Below are 19,937 nucleotides of genomic sequence, written 5' to 3'. Positions count from 1 at the left end.
CAATAAAATGCCTTTGATACAGGTGCAATTGCTAATCTTCAATGTTACTGAAATGTCGGCAGGCCAGACCTTTGTTGTGATTCCTTGAAAAATTTTTGCTTTAGAAAAAAGGCATAAACCCAAACGGAACTGAATTATGTGAAAGTAATTTAGCAATAAAAATTAACTCTTCTAACAAAAATATAGTTTAGTTTCTTCTATTTAAAAACAAACTAGAACTGTTTTCTAAGAAAATCTAGTTTTGACATCTACTGAAATTTGGTGTATGATTTTGTGTAGGTAGGTAAATGAAGTTCTTCAAAACATAGGTCTTATCACTTAAATAGGTCTAAGGTTTTGAAATCTGTAGAAACGTACTCCTGTTAGACTCCTCTTTTTGGACTTAACTTACTTTGTAAGTCACTTCTCTGTTTTTTGCCTGTCTTCATTTTCTCATTCTCTTTCTGTAGACATTATGTACAAATGTAGATTACCTTTGGTTGGAAAGGACCTCAGAAGATCTTCTAATCAACCCCCTACTTAAACCATGTCAAACTGTAAAAGACCTGGCTGCTTACGGGCTCTAGTGCCTGACTGCTTTCATTGTGAAGATTTTTAATTTCTTCATCTGATAAGAATTTCCCTCGTTGCAGCGTGCCTGCTGGCTCCCATCCTTTTGCTGTGAAATTCTAAGAAACATCTGACTGTGAAGATGGTGTTTATATTCCCCTTCCCTGCCTTTAGCCTTCTGTTCTGCAGATGGAATAAACCCAACTGCTTCTTGTGCATCGTCTGCTCTCAGCCCTGGCCATCCTGCCGGCCTTTCTCTGGGCTGTCTCCAGCTACGTCCGTGGGTATGACTGCATTCATTGCTGTCTAAGTTTCCCTCATACAACTCTCCCAGCCAGCTGCATGCTTAAGTTAAAATTCTTGTTGCTAACTGCTGCCTTCTTTGAAACAATGATCAATGTTTAATATCTGTATGCTGTGTGCCTTATGCTGTTGTAGCAGCTTTTAGAGTTGGGAAGATGGTTTGTACTTCACCAGAGAGTTTCTGTCTCAGCTGTGAGGTGTTGTGGGCATTAATGTAGAAGGTCGAGTGACTTTCCTTTCTGTAGTATTAATGTAGTATTTCTGTAGAATCCTCTTCCTTCTTCCCTATGACAAGAAATTCAAAGATGAAACAGTCATCATGCTTTCACTAAGGCTTATCCTTTTTAATTTGCTGGACTTTTTTGTTTGTTTCTTTCTTTCTTGTTCTTTTCCAAGGTTAAAGCTATTCCCCTTAGTGCCTTGCCCTTTGGTTATATACCTGCCTGTCGTATTGCTCATACCACACCCAGTAACTAGCAGTCTTGAGATACGTTGCTTTGGGCACTTCAGTTTCAGAATACATAGCTAGTATTTTCATAGGTGGGTGTGAGACTAGTAGTGTAAAGTGTAGGATGTGAAAAATAATTACATATTTGTTCCTCTCCCTTAATGAAGAGTGTCTGTGGGAATAGGATAAGGAAGCAAGCGCGCTGTGACAGTCTTCCTGAACAGGCAGAGCAGCAGTGTGGGATGCGGGGTACTGTCTTCTCTTCTGCTGCATCTGTACTATACTGCTTATGCTATGGTTAGCACAAAAATTGCTGATCTAATGTGGATTTAACTGTACAAATGTTTCTTTACCTAATTAGCATTGCTCCTGTGAATACTTTTGAAGAAGCCTTTAGATAGATGTAACTTTTCTGAAATGTATATTATGTAGGCACTTTGGGTATCAGGACAGATCAGATTATTAAGCATCTGTGTTGTTCAACCTGCATTTTGTAGAGAAAGAAAACTTGTTTTGCTGAACTTAGTTTGTAGTAACTGGTGTTGCAGTGACTCTTGTTTTGCATTTGCAAATTTACTTCCTTCCATTCAAAGCTAGACTTGCCTGTGTACTTCTGTTCTTGCTTATATTCTCTCCCAGTTGGCTACTAGTTCTCCTTCCTAATGTGCCTGCCCTCTCCCCCCCGCCCCCCAAGTTCATTCATATGCTTTTCACATAAACAGTCATCAGTTCTCTGAGGGATGATTTTCTGCTGGGTTACAGAGCCTGTTTTCTTTCACACACTGCAACAGATACCAAAACATGATTTGAAAGTCCAGTGGCGTTTTAGAAAACGCTTCTGGTACAAAGTGTCATCTAGAATGGATATAATTTTTTTTTTTTTAGTAATTTTAGATGGTGGATTTTCAAGTGGCACCTCCTTGTTACTGTTGACTAGTTGGCTAATATTGCATTTAAGAACAGAAGTTCTCACTTTCTAATACACATTTGCATCTCTTATGCCAAAATGTCTGACTTGACATCCTGTGATGCATATTCCTTTGTATTTAATGTGTGTTCTGCCAGATAGCCTTGCACAGATCTGCTTGTGTTAGTACTTAGGTGGGAAGACCTGAAGATCAAGAGCTTCAGGGCTTGGTTTTAATGATCCAGTTCAGAGCGTGTCTCTTGCTGAGTAATATCCTAGCATTGTCTTAACAGCCCCAAATCATCATCCAATAATAGATAACCGTGACTTAAAAATGAGGTCATGAGTGCCTGTAGTCATCACAGTTTAACTTGTAGATAATGGAATGGCTAATCTCTCCATCTCATTACATTCTGAATGTAGAAATCATTTCCTGCTTGCTTCCTTTTAATACTTAAACTTGTAAATAGCAGCTTTTTCAGTTCTGTCCGTACTACAGTTCTGCGTTTGTGGTAGCCATGCTTACCTGCTTCTGTGGCTGAAGGAGGGTCCTGGCTTTCAGGAGTCCTTCTTGATAAATGATTGTTCATAGCAGGATATAAAACTGTCCTCAAAGGTTAAATGTTTCCGTTCAGATTAAATGGATGTTTCCTCTTGGTTTTACTAGCCCATAGACAGGCAAGCATAGGCCTTACTCAAGTCTTTGATCATTACTGAGCTGTGGCCTTTGGCAGGGCTTGCAGTTTAAGTGGAAATTACTGTTTTACTTTTGGGGTGGTAATAGTAAATGTCGTCAGTACTGTGTTGCATTTAGTTTGAGCTTCATATTAAATGCTAGCAAGCTGTGTTATATCACATCTGGTTGTTAATACAGTTGCTTCTGTTGTGTTTGTCACTGTAGCATCATGATCTTAAGTCATCAATTCCTTCATCGGCATTTGAAAATAAGTTACTGGATTATTACATATTATTATATTGGTTGTGTTATACCATATAACTACGTGTGGCTCCTCATGGCTATACTGTTGTGACTAGCAAATCTAGAAGAAAGATAGACAAGGTAATTTTTTTTAACAACTATTTGAAAAGTCACTAGATCTTGTCTACTGGAAGCTCAGGTTGAGCAAAAATTGGATAGCTTTGTTTTAGCCAGCCACCCTCAGGTTTTGCTGTGCTCCTAACCATCTTTTTAGTTAACAACCCACTTTGTTGTAACTAAATTCATCTGTCAGCTTCTGGCATCGTAGCTAGAGGCTCGTTTTTTCACTTAACGTTTCCTCTGCCCTTTTGAAGGTGTTGATTGTGTTGTATCAAGACTAAGCAGTATTTGAATCTTTTGGTACTCGCTTTGAACCAATGTCTAGAAGGCTTTACTGGTTCATTAAGAGGCCAGAAACCTGAGGTGTACAATTAACTCTAGTCATAATCTTCCAGTAAAACTTGATTAAATGGTAGCATGTAAGAATTATTTTGCTATTAATGCTTTAGATGTTTGAATGCTGGGAGTTGTTAGTCAGAGACAGTGTAAGTCATTATGGTACTTCTCTTCCAGGACCTTCTAAGGTAACTGGAAAAGCAATTGAGGACCAGGAATCTTGGCAGCGAGCAGAGTGGAGTTTGTATTACAAGGTTCTGGTAGACCAGTGCTATGGTGCTTTTCAAGAAATCATTTATTTTACTGGAAAGCCCATCAGTTTTCATAGAAAATTTTGCTATATAAAATGAGAGCACCGATTTTTTTCTTATGTTATTGTTCTTCCTTCACAAAACTCATAATAATAAAAAATTCTGTATTGCAGATTTAATCCAGTGCACAAATGAGATGAACGTGAACATCCCACAACTGGCAGACAGTTTATTTGAAAGAACCACCAACAGTAGCTGGGTAGTGGTCTTCAAATCTCTCATCACAACCCATCATCTAATGGTGTATGGAAATGAGGTAATATAAAAAATGATATGTGTGAGAACAGTTACAGCACTTCATTCCTATAAATGTCAGATAAATGCTTTCACTAATTATCTTTGTAAGAAAATCTTTATTTTTACCTTTTTGTGTCTTAATTCTGCATGAACATAGGCTTCATTATAGATTTGTCTACTTAGTTTGTTTCTACTTTAAAGATTGTAATTCTAGAATCAAAAGTAAGTGTCCTAAATGCTGGAGGTACCTTTTTCTGTGGTGTTATTCTAATAATAAAACAAAACCAACAGAAATTAACTTGAATGGGATTCTGGAAGCTGAAAATAGAAGCATTTTTAGGTTTATGCTCTAGCTAATTCAGATGGTCTTTTCTCCCAGACAACTCTATTCTGAACGGATTTCCACTGTTAGCCACTGACATTTTGCAGTGAAGGCAAATGTGCCTGGCTTTGAGTATGAGCATCTAAATCACACCAAATGCTGTAGAACAATTAAACAAACCCCCAATTTAAACAAAAAGGAATAAGCTGGTTTGCTCCACAACTTGAATTCCTGTGAGGCCTTATTTTTCAAGATGCCAAGCATAGCAGCAGCTTGCATTTTCTGCATTTTTGAAAAACAAGCTATATTTGGAGGCTTTCTTAGAAAGTGTTTGCAAACATTCCTGCATTCAGTTGATATAATGTAAGCTATATGAATTTTGGAATTAAGAGGGATAGCTTTAGAAAATTACAAGTAGGATTTAGTGAAGAGGACCAAAGCTTCTCATTTCAGGTTGCATTCAGAGTTCTTATAGGTCATGTAACTGCTTCCCTCTGGCTGGCTGCGTTGTGAAGGGGTTTTAGTTTTTTTAAAATAAATAAATAATATATATATACACACACATATATACATATATATATACACACACATATATATACGGTGTGTGTATATATATGTATATATACCGATTTCTCTTGCAGGTCTTGGTGAAAATCTGTACTTTGAAGCTAAGTAAGCCACAAGAGGGCAAACTTCTTATGTTGGCTTTAAGCATTATCACTGGGATAATTGATGCTTTTCAAAATAGAGTCTATATGCTTTTTCTGTGCTTGCACTTTGAGTCATATAAATTTTAAACCGATACCAATACACTTCATAGTAATTAAAGGTACATATTTTCCACTTCAAGAATAAAACTGCCAAACAAATTCTGCTTGCCAAATGTGTTACAGAAGTAATGAGGATAAGATTGCTGCTCAAGATGAAACTTTTCACAGCTAGAAATAGTATCTGAATGATGAACATGGAAATTGAGCACTTACAACAATGCCTAGAAAAGTTCATAGAGAACTTGTAAATCCCTTTATGGGGAAAAAATAAAAAGAAAAGCATTTGGTCCTCCAGCTTTTGCTTAATTTATTCATAGCTAAGCAGAGTGCTTTTACCTTTCTCCAGTCTTTTTCTATGTAATCTATGTATTTATGCTAATGAAAATAATTCAGTAGTACGTTACACTGATCAGAACTATTTTTGCCTCTGTCAAAATGTTGTTACAAGTTGTTACAAGTGAATGATTGGTTTATTTTAGTGGCAGCTCTCTCTACAGTGGTTCGCAAGACAAAATTATTTTTCCTACTAAATAGGATGTGATGCCAGTGATCTGAAATGTGTCTTTACAAGGTGAAAATAGCAAGTTATCTTTGTGAAATGTAACTCAGAATTATATGTAACTAATGAGATGTACTAAGTGTGATACTGTGTTAATGTTTTATATAGATTCTTATGTTTATTTAATGCTTGATTTATAAGCAAACTAATCTTTATGTCATCTTATTTTCGTATTTAAGCTAAGTACTAGTAAAATTCTATGCTGAGCAAAGATGCTTTGGCTAATCAGTAAAATGAAATCAACTGTTACAAAATTGAAGTTAGTGAAACAATTGTGGGCATGTAAAATGAGACTGTATCTGGGGGGATTTTCTCAGAAGTTTCTAGTTCCATATTCTGGCTTACAATAAACAAATCTGTCAGAGGCCTTCATGCAGTATTTATCCGACTTTTATTTTTTACATGAAAATCTATGAACAAATCATAGCTTCATTTGAAAATGTAGCTGAGTTTTCTGTAATAGTTTCTACATTTGAAATGAGTCTTAAAGCATAAAAGCTGAATTTAATAAGCTAAATAAAAACAGTTTCTAGTACTGTTATCTCAGTTACTGTTATCTAGTACTGTTCTCAGCTCATTGAATGCTTTTACTATATGACCAAACTTTCCCTTTCATCTAGCGTTTTATCCAGTATCTGGCGTCCAGAAACACATTGTTTAATTTGAGCAATTTCCTAGACAAAAGCGGATTGCAAGGTAAGGCGTCTTTTTCGTTAAAAGTTAGTAGTGTGCTGGGGGGCAGGAAATACTGCTCGGTAACTCTAATGGACAGTGCCATTTAAGAAGTGATTTTTCTGCCTGCTTTACACCAGACTGCACTTCTTAATTTAGAATGCTATTGTGGCATGGCAGAAGCTGTCTGCTGGAGGGATTTATTGCATCTTTTATGAAAGGTTTACTTATAAATGCTTCTAACTTAGCTAAACACATCTGACTTAATATTCCTCCTATTTCTGAAGAGATTACTCCATTTGGAGAGGTATATTTTGGTTAGTAAGTTAAATTTCAAAAAATGCATCATATGTATGTGAGATACAGCATGTCAGTGAGACAAGAACTGTGTCTAAAAAGAAAAAATTAACTTTTTGGGAGATTGTTTGAAAACTATTCCATCCATCTTTGAGGCTAATTTTATGGGCAAGTAAGTTTCTGGTTCAGATTTTTTAACTGAAATACCCTTCCAAACAGTTACGTTGTAGTTCAGTGCAGCTCTGATCATACATGTAGCACTTGTCCTTTTTTTATTTATTTTTTTTTTCCCTCCTGAGGTGGTTTCTTACTTTCCATGTTGCTTTTTATATAGCTGGTTCTAAATTTTGCCACAGGTGCACAGAGTGCCTGGGGACAGAAACCTGCTCAGTGATAACCAAGTATCTACCAAACTGCCTCATTTTATTGAGTCTTAACTTCCTTCCGCAGTCTCAGTATAGATTATGAACACATCTTTTTCTTGGTCTGTGTCCTTAGACTGATAGTTATCAAAATGTTTCCTATTGTCACTGTCTTAGCATAGAAACATTCCTGTAATGTCTTAATGTTTCCTTCAATACTTTTTTTTTTCTATTCAGTTGTAAATGAGAGAATGTGTTGTGGAGTTGATACGAACATCTCCATGAATGCATTGTGTAATTTTTTGGTAGTAATTTCTATCAGAGTATGAGAAAACTTGCATAAAGATACTGGTTTGCTTTTGAAAGTAATTTCCTTAGGAAGTGTTGTCTGTTTGATTTACATGGTCACTATGATGACATGAACAGTTCTTCATAACACAGATTAACTGTATAAAATCAGGCAAAATTATAATGAAGCTGTTTTGTGTTGATATAAGGCACTTTATTTAGAGTAATGTTCTTGATCTTTAATTGATTAGGTAAGTAATAAGCTTCTGAAACTTGTTTTTTAGGTTATGATATGTCAACGTTTATCAGACGGTATAGTAGGTATCTGAATGAAAAGGCAGTTTCCTATAGACAAGTGGCTTTTGACTTCACAAAAGTAAAAAGAGGGTAAGGACTGTATTTTGATTTGCTTATAATGAGGTTTTGTTTTATGTCCTGTAATTCAAGTGAAAATACCAAAGTTGGCTCCAACTTAGTACAGACAGTAATGACTGCTTTTCTTAGCTGGGTATCTCCCATGGCACACAAAGGCTCAACTGCCCAGTTATATGTATTGCAAAAATATTTTACTTCAGTGATTGTAATTTTACTTCCTTATGCATTAACAGTTAAATATAGAGAAATTAAAACCGGTATGTATCAAAAAAGTAGACGTTTGGACAAATCTTCCACGATAGATCAGAGTTACTTTGTCTTGCATATAGTATAGGGGACTATGTGATTTACTTGTTTCTGGCTCTGAAAAGTTTAAATGACAGCTGTTTTGTGAAACACCTTGCAGTCCTTCCTGGTGTTTCTCTGTTCTTGTCCCCAAATGTCTGTATGAAATTTACTACCTTTGGAAAGGTGCAATTCATACTTTTAACAGACCGTTGCTACTCAGAAGAGTTTGTCTACAGGAATTAAAATTTTCCCTGGAAAGTGAGCTCCTTTAGAGAAATGAGTTGTTTGAGACTAGGTACCTGTTTACATCTAAAATAACACAGTGCAGAGCACCAGTAGTTGGCTAAATCGCATGTTAAAGTGAATGATGGAATTAATCTGGAGATCTCCTTAATTGGGAAGGCTGGAGAGGATGTACTGGTCATGGTTGAAAGTCTTTCCACCTTTGTCTGTTATCTCTGTACAAAGTGCTTTTTATGAAGTTTAAAACCATAATTTTACATTTGGGCATCCTTTATCATCCATACACAGGATAATTTATCCTGATGCTTAGAAGCTAATTCTTAACTAACCCACAAAAATCGCAACCTAAAACTGTTAAATGAGTTAGCTGCAGTAGTGGGCTGCCTAATGACATACTCATTAGTGTTACAAAGCCATTTGAAATTGGCCTGAGAAGACCATCCAAATCCCTTATCTCCTTGCTAATACTGTGCAGTCCATTTTGTTTTGAAATGTGATGGTAAAGTAAAAGGGGAATTCTTGGGCTTCTTTCACTGTTTCTGCCATTAGAGATGGTTGGAGTCCCAACAACATAAAACACTTAGCCTTTTCTGCATATAGGATATATGTGTGGTCAGGCGGCTGCAGATACACTAGAGCGTTACACAGTTGCTTTGTAATCAGGTGTTTTTAGGCCTAACGAGGTGGATTATTTAGCCCATAGCATGTGCGTGCAGGTCCTTCTGTGAGCCAGCAGAAATCTTAACTTTTCCACACTTTTTTTTTTCTCTCTCTCAGGAGCTCTGCTCCCATGCATGCATGGTCATTGCAGTTGCTGTTGGTTGTTAGAGGGGAGTATATGGCACAAGGAGAAAGCTGGAAGCAGTGTGCTCCTCGCTGCTTTCCAGCCTGGAGAACAGCCACTGCCTTTTCTGTGCAGATGCGCTGAGAGATTTGCACTTGCAGGAACCATTTGATTTGCTCCATGCATGCTGATACAACTGTGAGGCTGTCTGATTTGTCTCGGAAAAAGTTGTTTCTTGTCACTGATGTGGTTTAATCTCTTCCTAGCTTGTTGCTTTTCTTGGGTATTTTTGGTCTCAGTCTAGTTAATATAGACAACTAACAACCAACCAAATATCAGTAGTCAGTTATTAAAAGGAAGTGTCATGTAGTCTCTATAATCTTTTGAAAAAGCTTGAAAAACATATTGTCACATTTGTTTATTCTTTCTTACTGCTTTTGGTTGAAAAGAAAATCATCCAAACCGTCATAACTAATAATCAGGTGATTGGAAAAACGCAAGCAAAAATTTGCTACGGAAATAACCTTCAGAGTCTTTTTGGTTACCTGATGCATCATAGCTCTGCTATACTTCTGAGCACTATCAGTTTCATTTCCTCTGAATACAAATTTATCTTGGACTTGTATTTTGGCCAAATGAAAGTTGCTACTTTTGTACACTGCAGTTATTACAGTTGTATTGGCTAGACAGCATTCCTGAACACCAAAATGCCTGCTTCGAATGGCAATGATTTAAATGTTTTCTCTGATGACCTATTTTATTTTCTATATTGTATTTCTCACTAACAATTGCCTACAAAATTCAGGTGAAGAATTTTCTTTTGTTTTGCCCAACAGGGCTGATGGAGTGATGAGAACAATGAACACAGAAAAACTCCTAAAAACTGTACCAATTATACAAAATCAAATGGATGCACTTCTTGACTTCAATGTAAGTTTAGCAGCATGTACGTGTTGGACGTACTATTGACTTTGTACAAACCTGCACAAGCTTCTAAAATAGGTCTTGAACTTGGTTCGTGTTACCTGCATAGCTTAAAGAGCACAAATCATTTTGTTCATTGATAGATATATCAGAACCAGAAAAAGAAACTATGCTCACTGGAGAGAATGCTTTGTGCTAAATTAGTGTTGCTTATTGTGTACGTTGTATAAGAATTGTTTGTTCATTTAAAAGTTGATTATTTGTCCTCTGTCTTTTAGTTATGTTAGTTAACATTAACAGTAGTTAACAGAAATATCTGCCAAAACAATTTGATTTAATTCTGTGCTGAGTGATCCTGTGTTGATTTGCTCTGTGCTACTTTCCATTAATAGCCAGTGAGATTGATTGGAAAGCACACCTTGGGATAGAGTACTAGAGTTTCAACTAGAAATTTTCCAATAAGGGATCAATTCAGTTAAATTAACTTTTTTCTGATCTTCCTAGGTCAATAGCAATGAACTTACAAATGGTGTAATTAATGCTGCCTTCATGCTTCTCTTCAAAGATGCCATTAGACTGTTCGCGGCATATAATGAAGGGATTATTAACCTCTTGGGTAAATATAACTGTTTTCTGCAATGTTAAACTCTGGGGAGGGAGCTCAGTAAGCAGTCGCAAAGAGCTGCTCTTTTTTGAGAAGTTGAAATAGTCTTACTGTACATCAGAATATTACTGTTATTTCTAAGTCAGATTTATTTCCAAGGTTTTTCTGTCCAATTGCATTTTCCATCACATTGTTTACAGGGATGGGTAAACTTCTGAAAGCAAAGCCAATTCAAGATTTTTTTCACTTTTTTTTTCTTGCACTGCTTTGTTTTGGTGGGGTTTTTTTTGGAGGGGGGGTGTCATTGAACTGGCTGGCAAACCTGAATCATGATATTCGTGGGTTTTTTCTTTAAGAAACAAGATGAAGTTAAAGAAACAAAACAAGGTTTTGTTTCTTTTTAAGTGGAGTAAGTTATGGTCAGTTACAAATTTGCAGTCACAGCCTTTGTGATTGCTTGGCTATCAAATCTTTAATGTTGGTTGGCTTTAATGAATGGTTGGCTTATGTTTCTAGAGCATATCTTATATTTTAAGGGGAATTACAAATTCAGGCTTCAGGCCCTTTCACTTACACACACTGGATACGCAGCGAAGTCTAAATTGGAAAAGTTGAAAGTAATCTGTTGATTTGCTTGGTTTGGTTGTGTTCTGTGGTTTGGATCGAGCTACCTGATTGCCATTAGTACCCAATGTTTGCAAAATGGAAAGCAAAATCCAGAATTAGTTAGTAAAGGGCAGTCATGCTTCCAGTCTGAAGCCCCTGTCTACTTCTCTTCCCTTAGTAAAAAGAACTAGCATGCAGTTGCTTTCACTCATGTTTTGAGTGAAGCTTAATGTAGAAACAGACCTTGAAAGTGCTATTTCAAGAAGGAGGGTGGAACCCTCTCACTCTCAGCACTGGTATTTTGTAATCCGTTGCACCTCATTGCAGACCACACCATAACAAGAGGCATCAGTCTAGCAGAGAATATCAAAATATTGCTTGATATGTGGCCGCTGCAATAGAGCAGATGTTTGCCAGATTGTAAAATGGCTTTTTTTTTTCCCCTCAAGAGGATGAATTTACATTTCTTTGGGTGACCTATTCTTAAACTTGATTGTCCTCTTCGGGGTGGTTATGCTTTTGTGAGATCTGGAACCTGTGATTGTTAGCTCAAGTTCAACGGAGTTTTTGTCATTTAGTACAAGTTAGGCATAGTGACTTCTGCAGTCTTGTTTTATATGCTTTTGCTTTGCATATCGTTTGCAGAATGCTTGATTTTATATTTAATGCAAGTATTCTTACTGTTTATAGAAAAATACTTTGATATGAAAAAGAACCAGTGCAAAGAAGGCCTTGACATATATAAGAAGTTCCTCACTAGAATGACACGGATCTCAGAGTTCCTTAAAGTTGCAGAGGTAAACTTTAGTCAGCCAAACTTTGCCCTTTATTTGAAACTGCTTATAAAGTGCTCTTTTTTTTTTCTTTCCCCCCCTCATAAAGCAGATACTTCTTTCCAGCCTAATCGCAGTTCTGTCAAAGTTCATCTTGTCAGTCTCTACCCTGGTGATTTGTTCATTTGTAGTCAGTTTTTTTTATACATTCCTCAAAATACTTACTGTTTTATCTTAAGGAGGGTGTGTAAATATGTGTTTGAAATTTTTTCAGTGACATAATAGTTGCAAGCTTTCTTTGAAGAAGAGCCTTGCTTTAAACAAATAAAGTAACTTCATGGTGATCTGCTGCTTTCTGTGATTCTATCTGTATTCTGGTTTGAAAACCACAATTCTGCTGTAAGTTTTAGATGAAATAAAAGCTTCACAAATAAGAAATGAGACAAGTAGATGAACATGTTATTTTTTTAAAGAAGTCTTGGCTATAGGTGTGTTTATAGAGGAAAAAGCAGTTACTTTGCAAAATGTTTTGTTTCTGGATTTTTTTTTATGTATTTAGTCTGTTTTCTTGTTTCTGAAGCGTTGCTGAATTGATGTTCTAGTATTATTGAATTCGTCAGTTGTGCTCCTGTTCTTACTTAGCTTTCCTTCATAATTCATATCTCTTAACAAAAAATTAAGCTGTAAAGCTTGGCTGACTGTTCTGACAGAATATCCCTATCAGAGATACTGCGTTCAGCTATCTTCAGTTGTTAACACTGTCAACTGAAATTGTGTGTTAATCTTTCTATTGTAACAATATATATCCTGCTGCAGAACATCTTAAGTTTGATCTGCATTTTAGAAAACAGCTTCTTTACAAAATTTTGAATATGCTTTGTTGTAACAAAAGTGTTCTATAATCAGTAGGTCTAAGAATTTACCACATAAATTGTAGGATAGGCAAACTTCTCTAGCCTTAAAATTCTGAAACACTTGATTCTTACTCTGTTTTATTTCTAAGGTTGTATCTGTTAAAGTATCTCTGTAACACAGCTACTTCAGGTGTGTATACATTTAACAGAAGAATTTATTATAACCAACCATTATAGAGTGCAGACCATGGAGATTTAAAATGTGTATGGACACGTCTGTGCTTTTTACATGACTTCATCTTAATGTTGTCTGCTTTTTGAGAGCATCTCTGCCTTTAACAAAAGCAAACAGATTCTAAAGCTCATTTGTTTCATTACAGCAAGTTGGAATTGACAGAGGAGACATACCAGATCTCTCACAGGTAGATAAACCTATTATGTGTTTGCCAGTACATGTCTGGTTTGGGGTTGCATAATGGGGAGAACTTGGCATTATGGCATTCACTTATGCTTTCTTGCGTACATTGTCAACAAGTTATTTCCAGGTTTGTGATTAAATCCAACCTCTGTCGGCCTGGCTTTTATATGCAATGATCCTATTGTAAAATATTATGTAGTTCGTTTCTGCCATACTCTAATTGAGTTTTAAGACAACATTATTTCTATCATGCTTGGAGACACATTTGATATCTGAATTCACATAATAAAACTTTTACATGATATCATGAAGCTGTGGTTTTTAGCAAGCTTGCTTTTGGCTGTATGCCCATTTAAATCATTGTGAAGGCTTGCAGAGCATGCATGCAGCAATGGCTTTAGGTACAATTTCCTTCTTGGTGTCTCTTGAAATACTGACTGCTTCTGATTGTCTGCTTGCTGTTTCCTAGCTGTTAATTTTAGTATCTCTTGACGTGTTTCAGTACTTACTGGTGAGTTGTCATGACAGAGTAATGTAGTGAGGAGAGTAAATCACCTGATATTTTAAGTAATTAAATACGTACAGGATGCCAAGATGTGGTATAAGTATTCTGAGCTGTTGTACCAGTTGCCCTACAGTTACATTCTCTGAAAGTCTTTTAACTACTGAATTGCTTCACCTTAGATTCTTCAAACCTGTTCCTGAATGTGTCTCTTTGCAGGCACCGAGTAGCCTTCTTGATGCTTTGGAACAACATTTAGCTTCTCTAGAAGGGAAGAAAATCAAAGATTCCACAGCTGCAAGCAGGTGTTTATGCCCTTGTCCTTTTAAACAACTGTTGAATTAAATGTTAAATCCAGTATTTTCAATTTCATTATAAACTAAGGTTTGTGTAGGCCATGTTGAAGGCGTTGTGTTAGCAATGATAGAATAGCAAGTTCTGTCTCTTGCTGAGTAGTTAAAGCTTCTTCTAGGTCAGGAGAGCTAGAATCTAAGGAGCTGCAAGCACTTGCTGTAGAATCCATTGTGTAGTAGTTCTGCTTTTAACATCTAATCTTGAACTTCTGAAGAGAAACTAAGGTTTTTTTCATTTACTGCCTGCCAATGTTCATTTTATGTTAACACTTAGACTTCTGTAAGGTATGCAACATTTATTAATGTCTTGAGACTCTTATACCTCAACTTTAATCCTTTTTTTTTTTTTTTTTTTTTTTTTTTGTCAAAAGCAAGGAAATGCTTCCAGAGTCCTTACATTAAGAATGGACTTTTAAAGTAGTTGGGGATTAAAGCCATAACTTATAGGGTAAAAGATATTCACCAATTTTTGAGTGCTTGCTAAAACACAAAGTGCAATCTAGAGAAGTCCTCTAGGCAACTAACTCCACTGTTTAAGTTTTAAAAAGCTTAATACTGGGGGGGAAGGCTTGCAAAATTAAATACTATTTCTTCATTGCATGTTCAAAAAATAAGGCAGTAATATTTTAGATGTTCTTTTTTTATAGTAGTGACAATGCTAGGGCTTAGCACCATTTTGTTAGCTACTTTTGCTTGCTTTCTTTTGTAAGATTAGTTTGTTCTAAAAGTTAAGTATTTGTTTTAAATCTTTTTGCATGCTCTTAAATGTGATGTTAAATTGCAACATTTTCCTCTGGGATGTACTAGTTGCATTGATAGTTTCTTAACTCAACCTGTTAAATCAGTAACCATTTGAATTGGAGCCCAGATTATTGAAGATTCCCATGTATCTACAAATAGTGCCATCTTAGGCAAACAGGAAAAGAGCAAAGGCTTCAAACATGAATTCTGTGCTGCAGTTTGGATGGGAAGCATTTAAGGGGGAAAATCCAAAATCTAGTGTTATAAGAGTAGAAAGCATGATTTCTAGTTATCTCACTTTTACAGTTCGTATGGTCTATCTTATTTAAACTTACCATTTTGTATTGTATGGTGTAAGATATAGCCAGTGTTACCAAGAGTACAGAAGGAGACTGGGTGGATACAAGCAAAGTGTTCTTCAGATGTTCCTATCACGTGCCACCTATTAACAGCCAGCTTTTTTCCTGTCCAATTACTGTAGGGCTACCACCCTTTCCAATGCAGTCTCTTCCCTTGCAAGCACTGGCCTGTCGCTCACAAAAGTTGATGAAAGGGAAAAACAAGCTGCGTTAGAGGAAGAGCAGGCTCGCTTAAAAGCTTTAAAGGTAGGCATACACAATTTTTTAATTGGAAACGCTTTTCCTATGTTCTTGTTGATGGTATTATTAGGCTTCTTAAAGGAGCAAAGGGAAACGACAAGAGTTCTTAATACTGAACATGTACTGTTGGCAAAGCGTTGGAAGTAGAATCTTATGTACATATACCATACAGCTCGTGGAGGGTTTGTTAAAATAGTTTCTGAAGGATTTGTGGCACCACCGACTCTTGTAATTATAAATAGCTGACACTAGCATGTGGAATAAATAAAAAGAATTCTTTAGCTCTGCTTTACTTACCTCCAAAGTCACATACACAAATGTTGTTTCTGGATTTCATATGCCAGCTCACTTTCCCAACAGGAGCAACGTCTAAAAGAACTTGCAAAGAAACCTCATACCTCATTAACAACTGCAGCTTCTCCTGTGTCTACTGCAGCAGGAAGCATAATGACTACACCAGCCATTGATATTTTTTCTACCCCTAGCTCTTCAAACAGGTATGCTTAATGGTGTTGCTTCACTGTGAGATGCACTGCTCTTAGAGTTTCCTCTAAACGTCTGCTGCAGAGTGTGTATTGCAGAAGGTTGGTTGGGTGTAGAGTACCTTAGTGATGTTTTGGGTAAAGAAATTATGTTTTGGGTGAAGTTGATGGGGAAAATAACCTATTGCTATAAATAATATAAAAGGTGTGGTTTTGTCATCCAATTTAGAATAGTTTCTGATAAGAACCAACTGCTGACAGCCCTTGTAGCTGTTTTTAGTGGGTGACCCAGACGGTTGGAACTGTACAACACACGTTTGTCCCCAGAGAACCTTATAACTTAATTTGGGAAAAGTAAAATAAAAATTCAGTCTGGGAGGTCATAAAGGTAATACTGAATTTAACGTTGCATTTCTAGATCTCTTAACAGTAAAGTGGTAACAAATGTTCTTGGTAGATTGTCCTGGTTTCAGCTGGGATAGAGCTAATGTAATTAATCCGCAACATAGATTTTCAGAAAAGGGAAAACCTGAAACGGAGTTTGAAAGAGAGAGGTAGGTTTGCAGTCTTGAGTTGTATCTGGAATGTTTCTGTCTGCAGGGACTTGTAAAGACAGTGCAAGAGTACTCACTGCATGCTAACCCTGATCTTTGACTAGCAGGAACTGTTGGTATGAGTAAGTGTGTGATCTTTCTGTAAAATACCTGTCAAATCAGGCAGTAGCAAAAGGTACAGTGCTTTTATCAGTACAGAAGGAAATTGCTCTCTGAAGGCATATTTTTGCTTTGGGTGTGATCCTAAACCTAAAGGATTACGTAGTTGTTCTGTTAGAGCTCACCTAAGAATCTACTTGTCTCCTTTAGCTTTTTGCTGTTCTTTAAAAGTAGTCAGCACTTTGACAGCCTTCTTTCCCCGTTAGAAAGCTATTGTAGGAAATTACTTGACACCAAATATGAGGAAAATAGCTGAATCGCATGTAAGAAGCTAGAGAATCTGTCAGTGTTGGTAACTGAAAGGCTTCCTTCAAAAAAGATTTTCTTTTAAATTGCTTTTCAGAGACCAAAATATTTGAAATGGACGTATGCTTCGAAGCAGTGACTTTGAATATCAGATCTTGCTTCTTTAAGAGGTCTGAAACATAAAAACATTTGATAAAGCTTTAAACAGTCAGAAATGTTACATAGTGAAGACAAGAGCATTTTCTTCTTAAAAAAACAAAACAAAACAAAAACCACCGCTGGTCTATCTTCATGTTTAAATTCAGTTGCTGGCAGTACAATTGCGATGAGCAAACAACAGATTTTATGGCAGGAGCTGCCATGAAGGGGATATGTTAGGTCCCAAGTTCAGTTGCTTGCTATTAAATGCAATGTGTCCGATTAATCCCTGTCATTAACTTGAACAAGCTTTACCTTGAAAATTATCTTGGTTCTGCTGCTCACATTACAGGGCTGTGCCAATCCATGCTGCTTTTTAATAGGAGCTGTAGTGGCAAAATGTGATTTTGGTCACTGTTGAAATGAAGTAGTAAAAATTGAATGATACAAGTGATTGGGTCAGCAAAAGAATATACGGGGATCTAGGATGTGGCTACTAGCCTTTAAACTCTTGTGCCAGTCTCATTTTGAAAGATGCTTGGATGCCACAGTGATTTAACTTCTGTCGATATTAGCATCTGTACATGCACATTTTGGTTCATTTTGTCTGCTAAAAAGTTCTGGCTGAACACCAGTACTAAATTTTTTTTTTTAAGACTCATTTAAAGTGTGAAATGAGCTTTCTGCAAGAGGATGAATTTTATTGTTCCTATCTGACTCTTGAAATTATTGCAGCAATTGCATTTAAGACTTCACTCTTCATTTCCACGTCATGTTCTTGGGCCTCAGTTTGGTTTTGAATAGTCTGAAATGTGCATTTAAATGGGTTTTCATTCATGCGACTGATGTGTGACAGTGTTTGAAAGCTTCTTATATTTTGCTTTCCCCAAGGTTCTTTAATAGCTCATAGATGTAAGCCATTTTTTCAGCAGTGGTTGATAGTGGAAAGATACGAGTTGTGGAATTTAGATGTAACATTTTGGTGGTGCAACTCATTAGAGTTCATTCTGCCAATCTGCTTTTTTGTCATACTGTAGGGCTTTTGTGAGGTTATTTTAAAAGTTGCTGAGGATGGCTGAACGTAGCATGCTCCAGCCCTGATGTTGGACTGTGAAGAAGTGAAACACTGGCACAGGTTGCCCAGAGAGGTGGTGGAGGCCCCATCCCTGGAAACGTTCAAGACCAGGCTGGATGGGGCTGTGAGCAACCTGATCTGGTTAAAGGTGTCCCTGCTCCCTGCAGGGGGGTTGGACTAGATGACCTCTAGGGGTCCCTTCCAACCCAAAATCTTCTATGGTTCTATGAAGATGAGAAGACTGGTTGTCTTTCTGTCTTAGCTTTGATAAAAGTCACTTGGAATAAAACAGAACTTAGCTTGCTAAATTCTTCTACAGAACTGAAAATGTGAAGTTCACCAGGCTTTCTGATTTTGGCTTAGTTTTATCCATTGTGTAAGAACCAATTTGTGACAAAGCTTTATTTACACTCTTGACAGTTGCTAGCATTTGCTTTGTATTAAAAACTGTGATGTGGTTCAGTTGTATTAATTTGTCGTTGTAGCACTTCAAAGCTGCCAAATGATCTGCTTGATTTGCAGCCAACTTTTCATCCGTCTGTACATCCTATATCTGCTGCTCCGCAAGTAGGAAGTACCTGGGGAGGTAAGCGTTCTGAATCGGATTAAGGTTCTAACAGCTATGGCCATGTTCCTATAAACATTTCCCCTAGTCTGTGGGTTGTTTCTTCCTTAAAAACCGAGATCTTGCAAAGACAAGCTACAAGTAGATGAAGGGAGCAGAAAAAGTCAAATCTGGGTATGAATTAAAATAATGTAGCAGCATGTGGTGATGACAAAGAACTTTGACATTGAAGTTCTTAGTAGCAAAGTTACTTTAATTGTTGACCAGCTCTGTCAGTCTCATAACTGCTGTCTTAAAGAGTCACATAGCAAGCTACAGAAACTTAGCTGTGAGAAGTCTGTGAAGATGTATGCCAGATAGCCCCATGGGCATGCACAGGAACTTAAATACAGCTTTATTTTAATTCACATTTTAAATGATGTCTAATGTTAAATCAAATTTGCGGGTGATAATAGAGCAGAGTGTGGGTGAGGCCTGGAAGGAGGCAGTTGTGACAGCTATGCATAGAAGGCAAGAAAAGCCAGAATTAGTTATTGAAAACAAAGTAAGGCACCTCTTTACAAATTCTCTGCTGTATTTCGTTTAACTACAAAGATAAATTAGCAAAAAGCTGTGGTTGCATCTCTCAAATGAAGAGATAAAATTTATAAGCAACTCTTCCCTCCAAAATTTACTACAGAACACCCAAATTGTCATTCTGCCCAGTTGCTAGGATGGACTGAATGAGATGTTAGATTATCTTATTGATACAGGCAAGTCCTTTAGCCAAGGAGGCAAGCAAGAGCATTCTAGAAAGTTTTGAATGCTACATCAAGATTAGTTTGAGTGTTAGAGCATTTAGTCATTTACCCAAAGCCATTTTTCTCTGTGCTGCTTTGAAGTGTTCCAGGATACTTCTGATATAGGTAACATTGCCTGTTTGCACTATTGGTTTTACTGGTGGAGGACTAAAAATCGCTAAAAGATCTTTCTTTTTACTTTTTTACATAAATTACACTTAATAATAAACTCCTAACTATGTGGCTGTTTCCAGTTTATATTTTTTTTTATGAATCAGATGCTTGCAAAAATGCTTGCTTTTATTCTGTGAAAAATTGGGAGTTGCTGCTTCAGAAAGTTTTGCAGTCATTGAAATTTTACTTTACGATTTCTTTTTGAGCTATAGCTTTTCCTAAATATCTTCCACTTATCTAATGTATCTTTGTAATAAGCAGTGTATGTATTTTGTGTATTGTACTTTCCTATTTCCTTTTT

The 19,937-nt window shown here is 36.6% G+C and overlaps 1 protein-coding gene across 6 annotated transcripts in view; it reads left to right on the top strand.

The window, feature by feature from the left end:
* PICALM (phosphatidylinositol binding clathrin assembly protein) overlaps positions 1 to 19,937 on the top strand; it is a 74,568-nt gene that overhangs the window by 28,188 nt on the left and 26,443 nt on the right. For all 6 annotated transcript variants that reach the window (XM_035898017.1, XM_035898009.1, XM_009642430.2 and 3 more), the window contains exons 2-12: positions 4,007 to 4,149; positions 6,402 to 6,477; positions 7,685 to 7,787; positions 9,927 to 10,020; positions 10,519 to 10,630; positions 11,915 to 12,021; positions 13,232 to 13,273; positions 13,991 to 14,076; positions 15,347 to 15,470; positions 15,825 to 15,961; positions 18,604 to 18,704. In XM_035898017.1, coding sequence (XP_035753910.1) covers positions 4,007 to 4,149; positions 6,402 to 6,477; positions 7,685 to 7,787; positions 9,927 to 10,020; positions 10,519 to 10,630; positions 11,915 to 12,021; positions 13,232 to 13,273; positions 13,991 to 14,076; positions 15,347 to 15,470; positions 15,825 to 15,961; positions 18,604 to 18,704 — 1,125 coding nt within the window. The remainder of the gene's footprint in view (positions 1 to 4,006; positions 4,150 to 6,401; positions 6,478 to 7,684; positions 7,788 to 9,926; positions 10,021 to 10,518; positions 10,631 to 11,914; positions 12,022 to 13,231; positions 13,274 to 13,990; positions 14,077 to 15,346; positions 15,471 to 15,824; positions 15,962 to 18,603; positions 18,705 to 19,937) is intronic.

This window comes from Egretta garzetta, unplaced genomic scaffold, assembly GCF_000687185.1.
Source record: "Egretta garzetta isolate BGI_Z169 unplaced genomic scaffold, ASM68718v1 scaffold20, whole genome shotgun sequence".
Lineage (NCBI taxonomy): Eukaryota > Metazoa > Chordata > Aves > Pelecaniformes > Ardeidae > Egretta > Egretta garzetta.
This window is presented reverse-complemented; position numbering and strand designations above follow the sequence as displayed.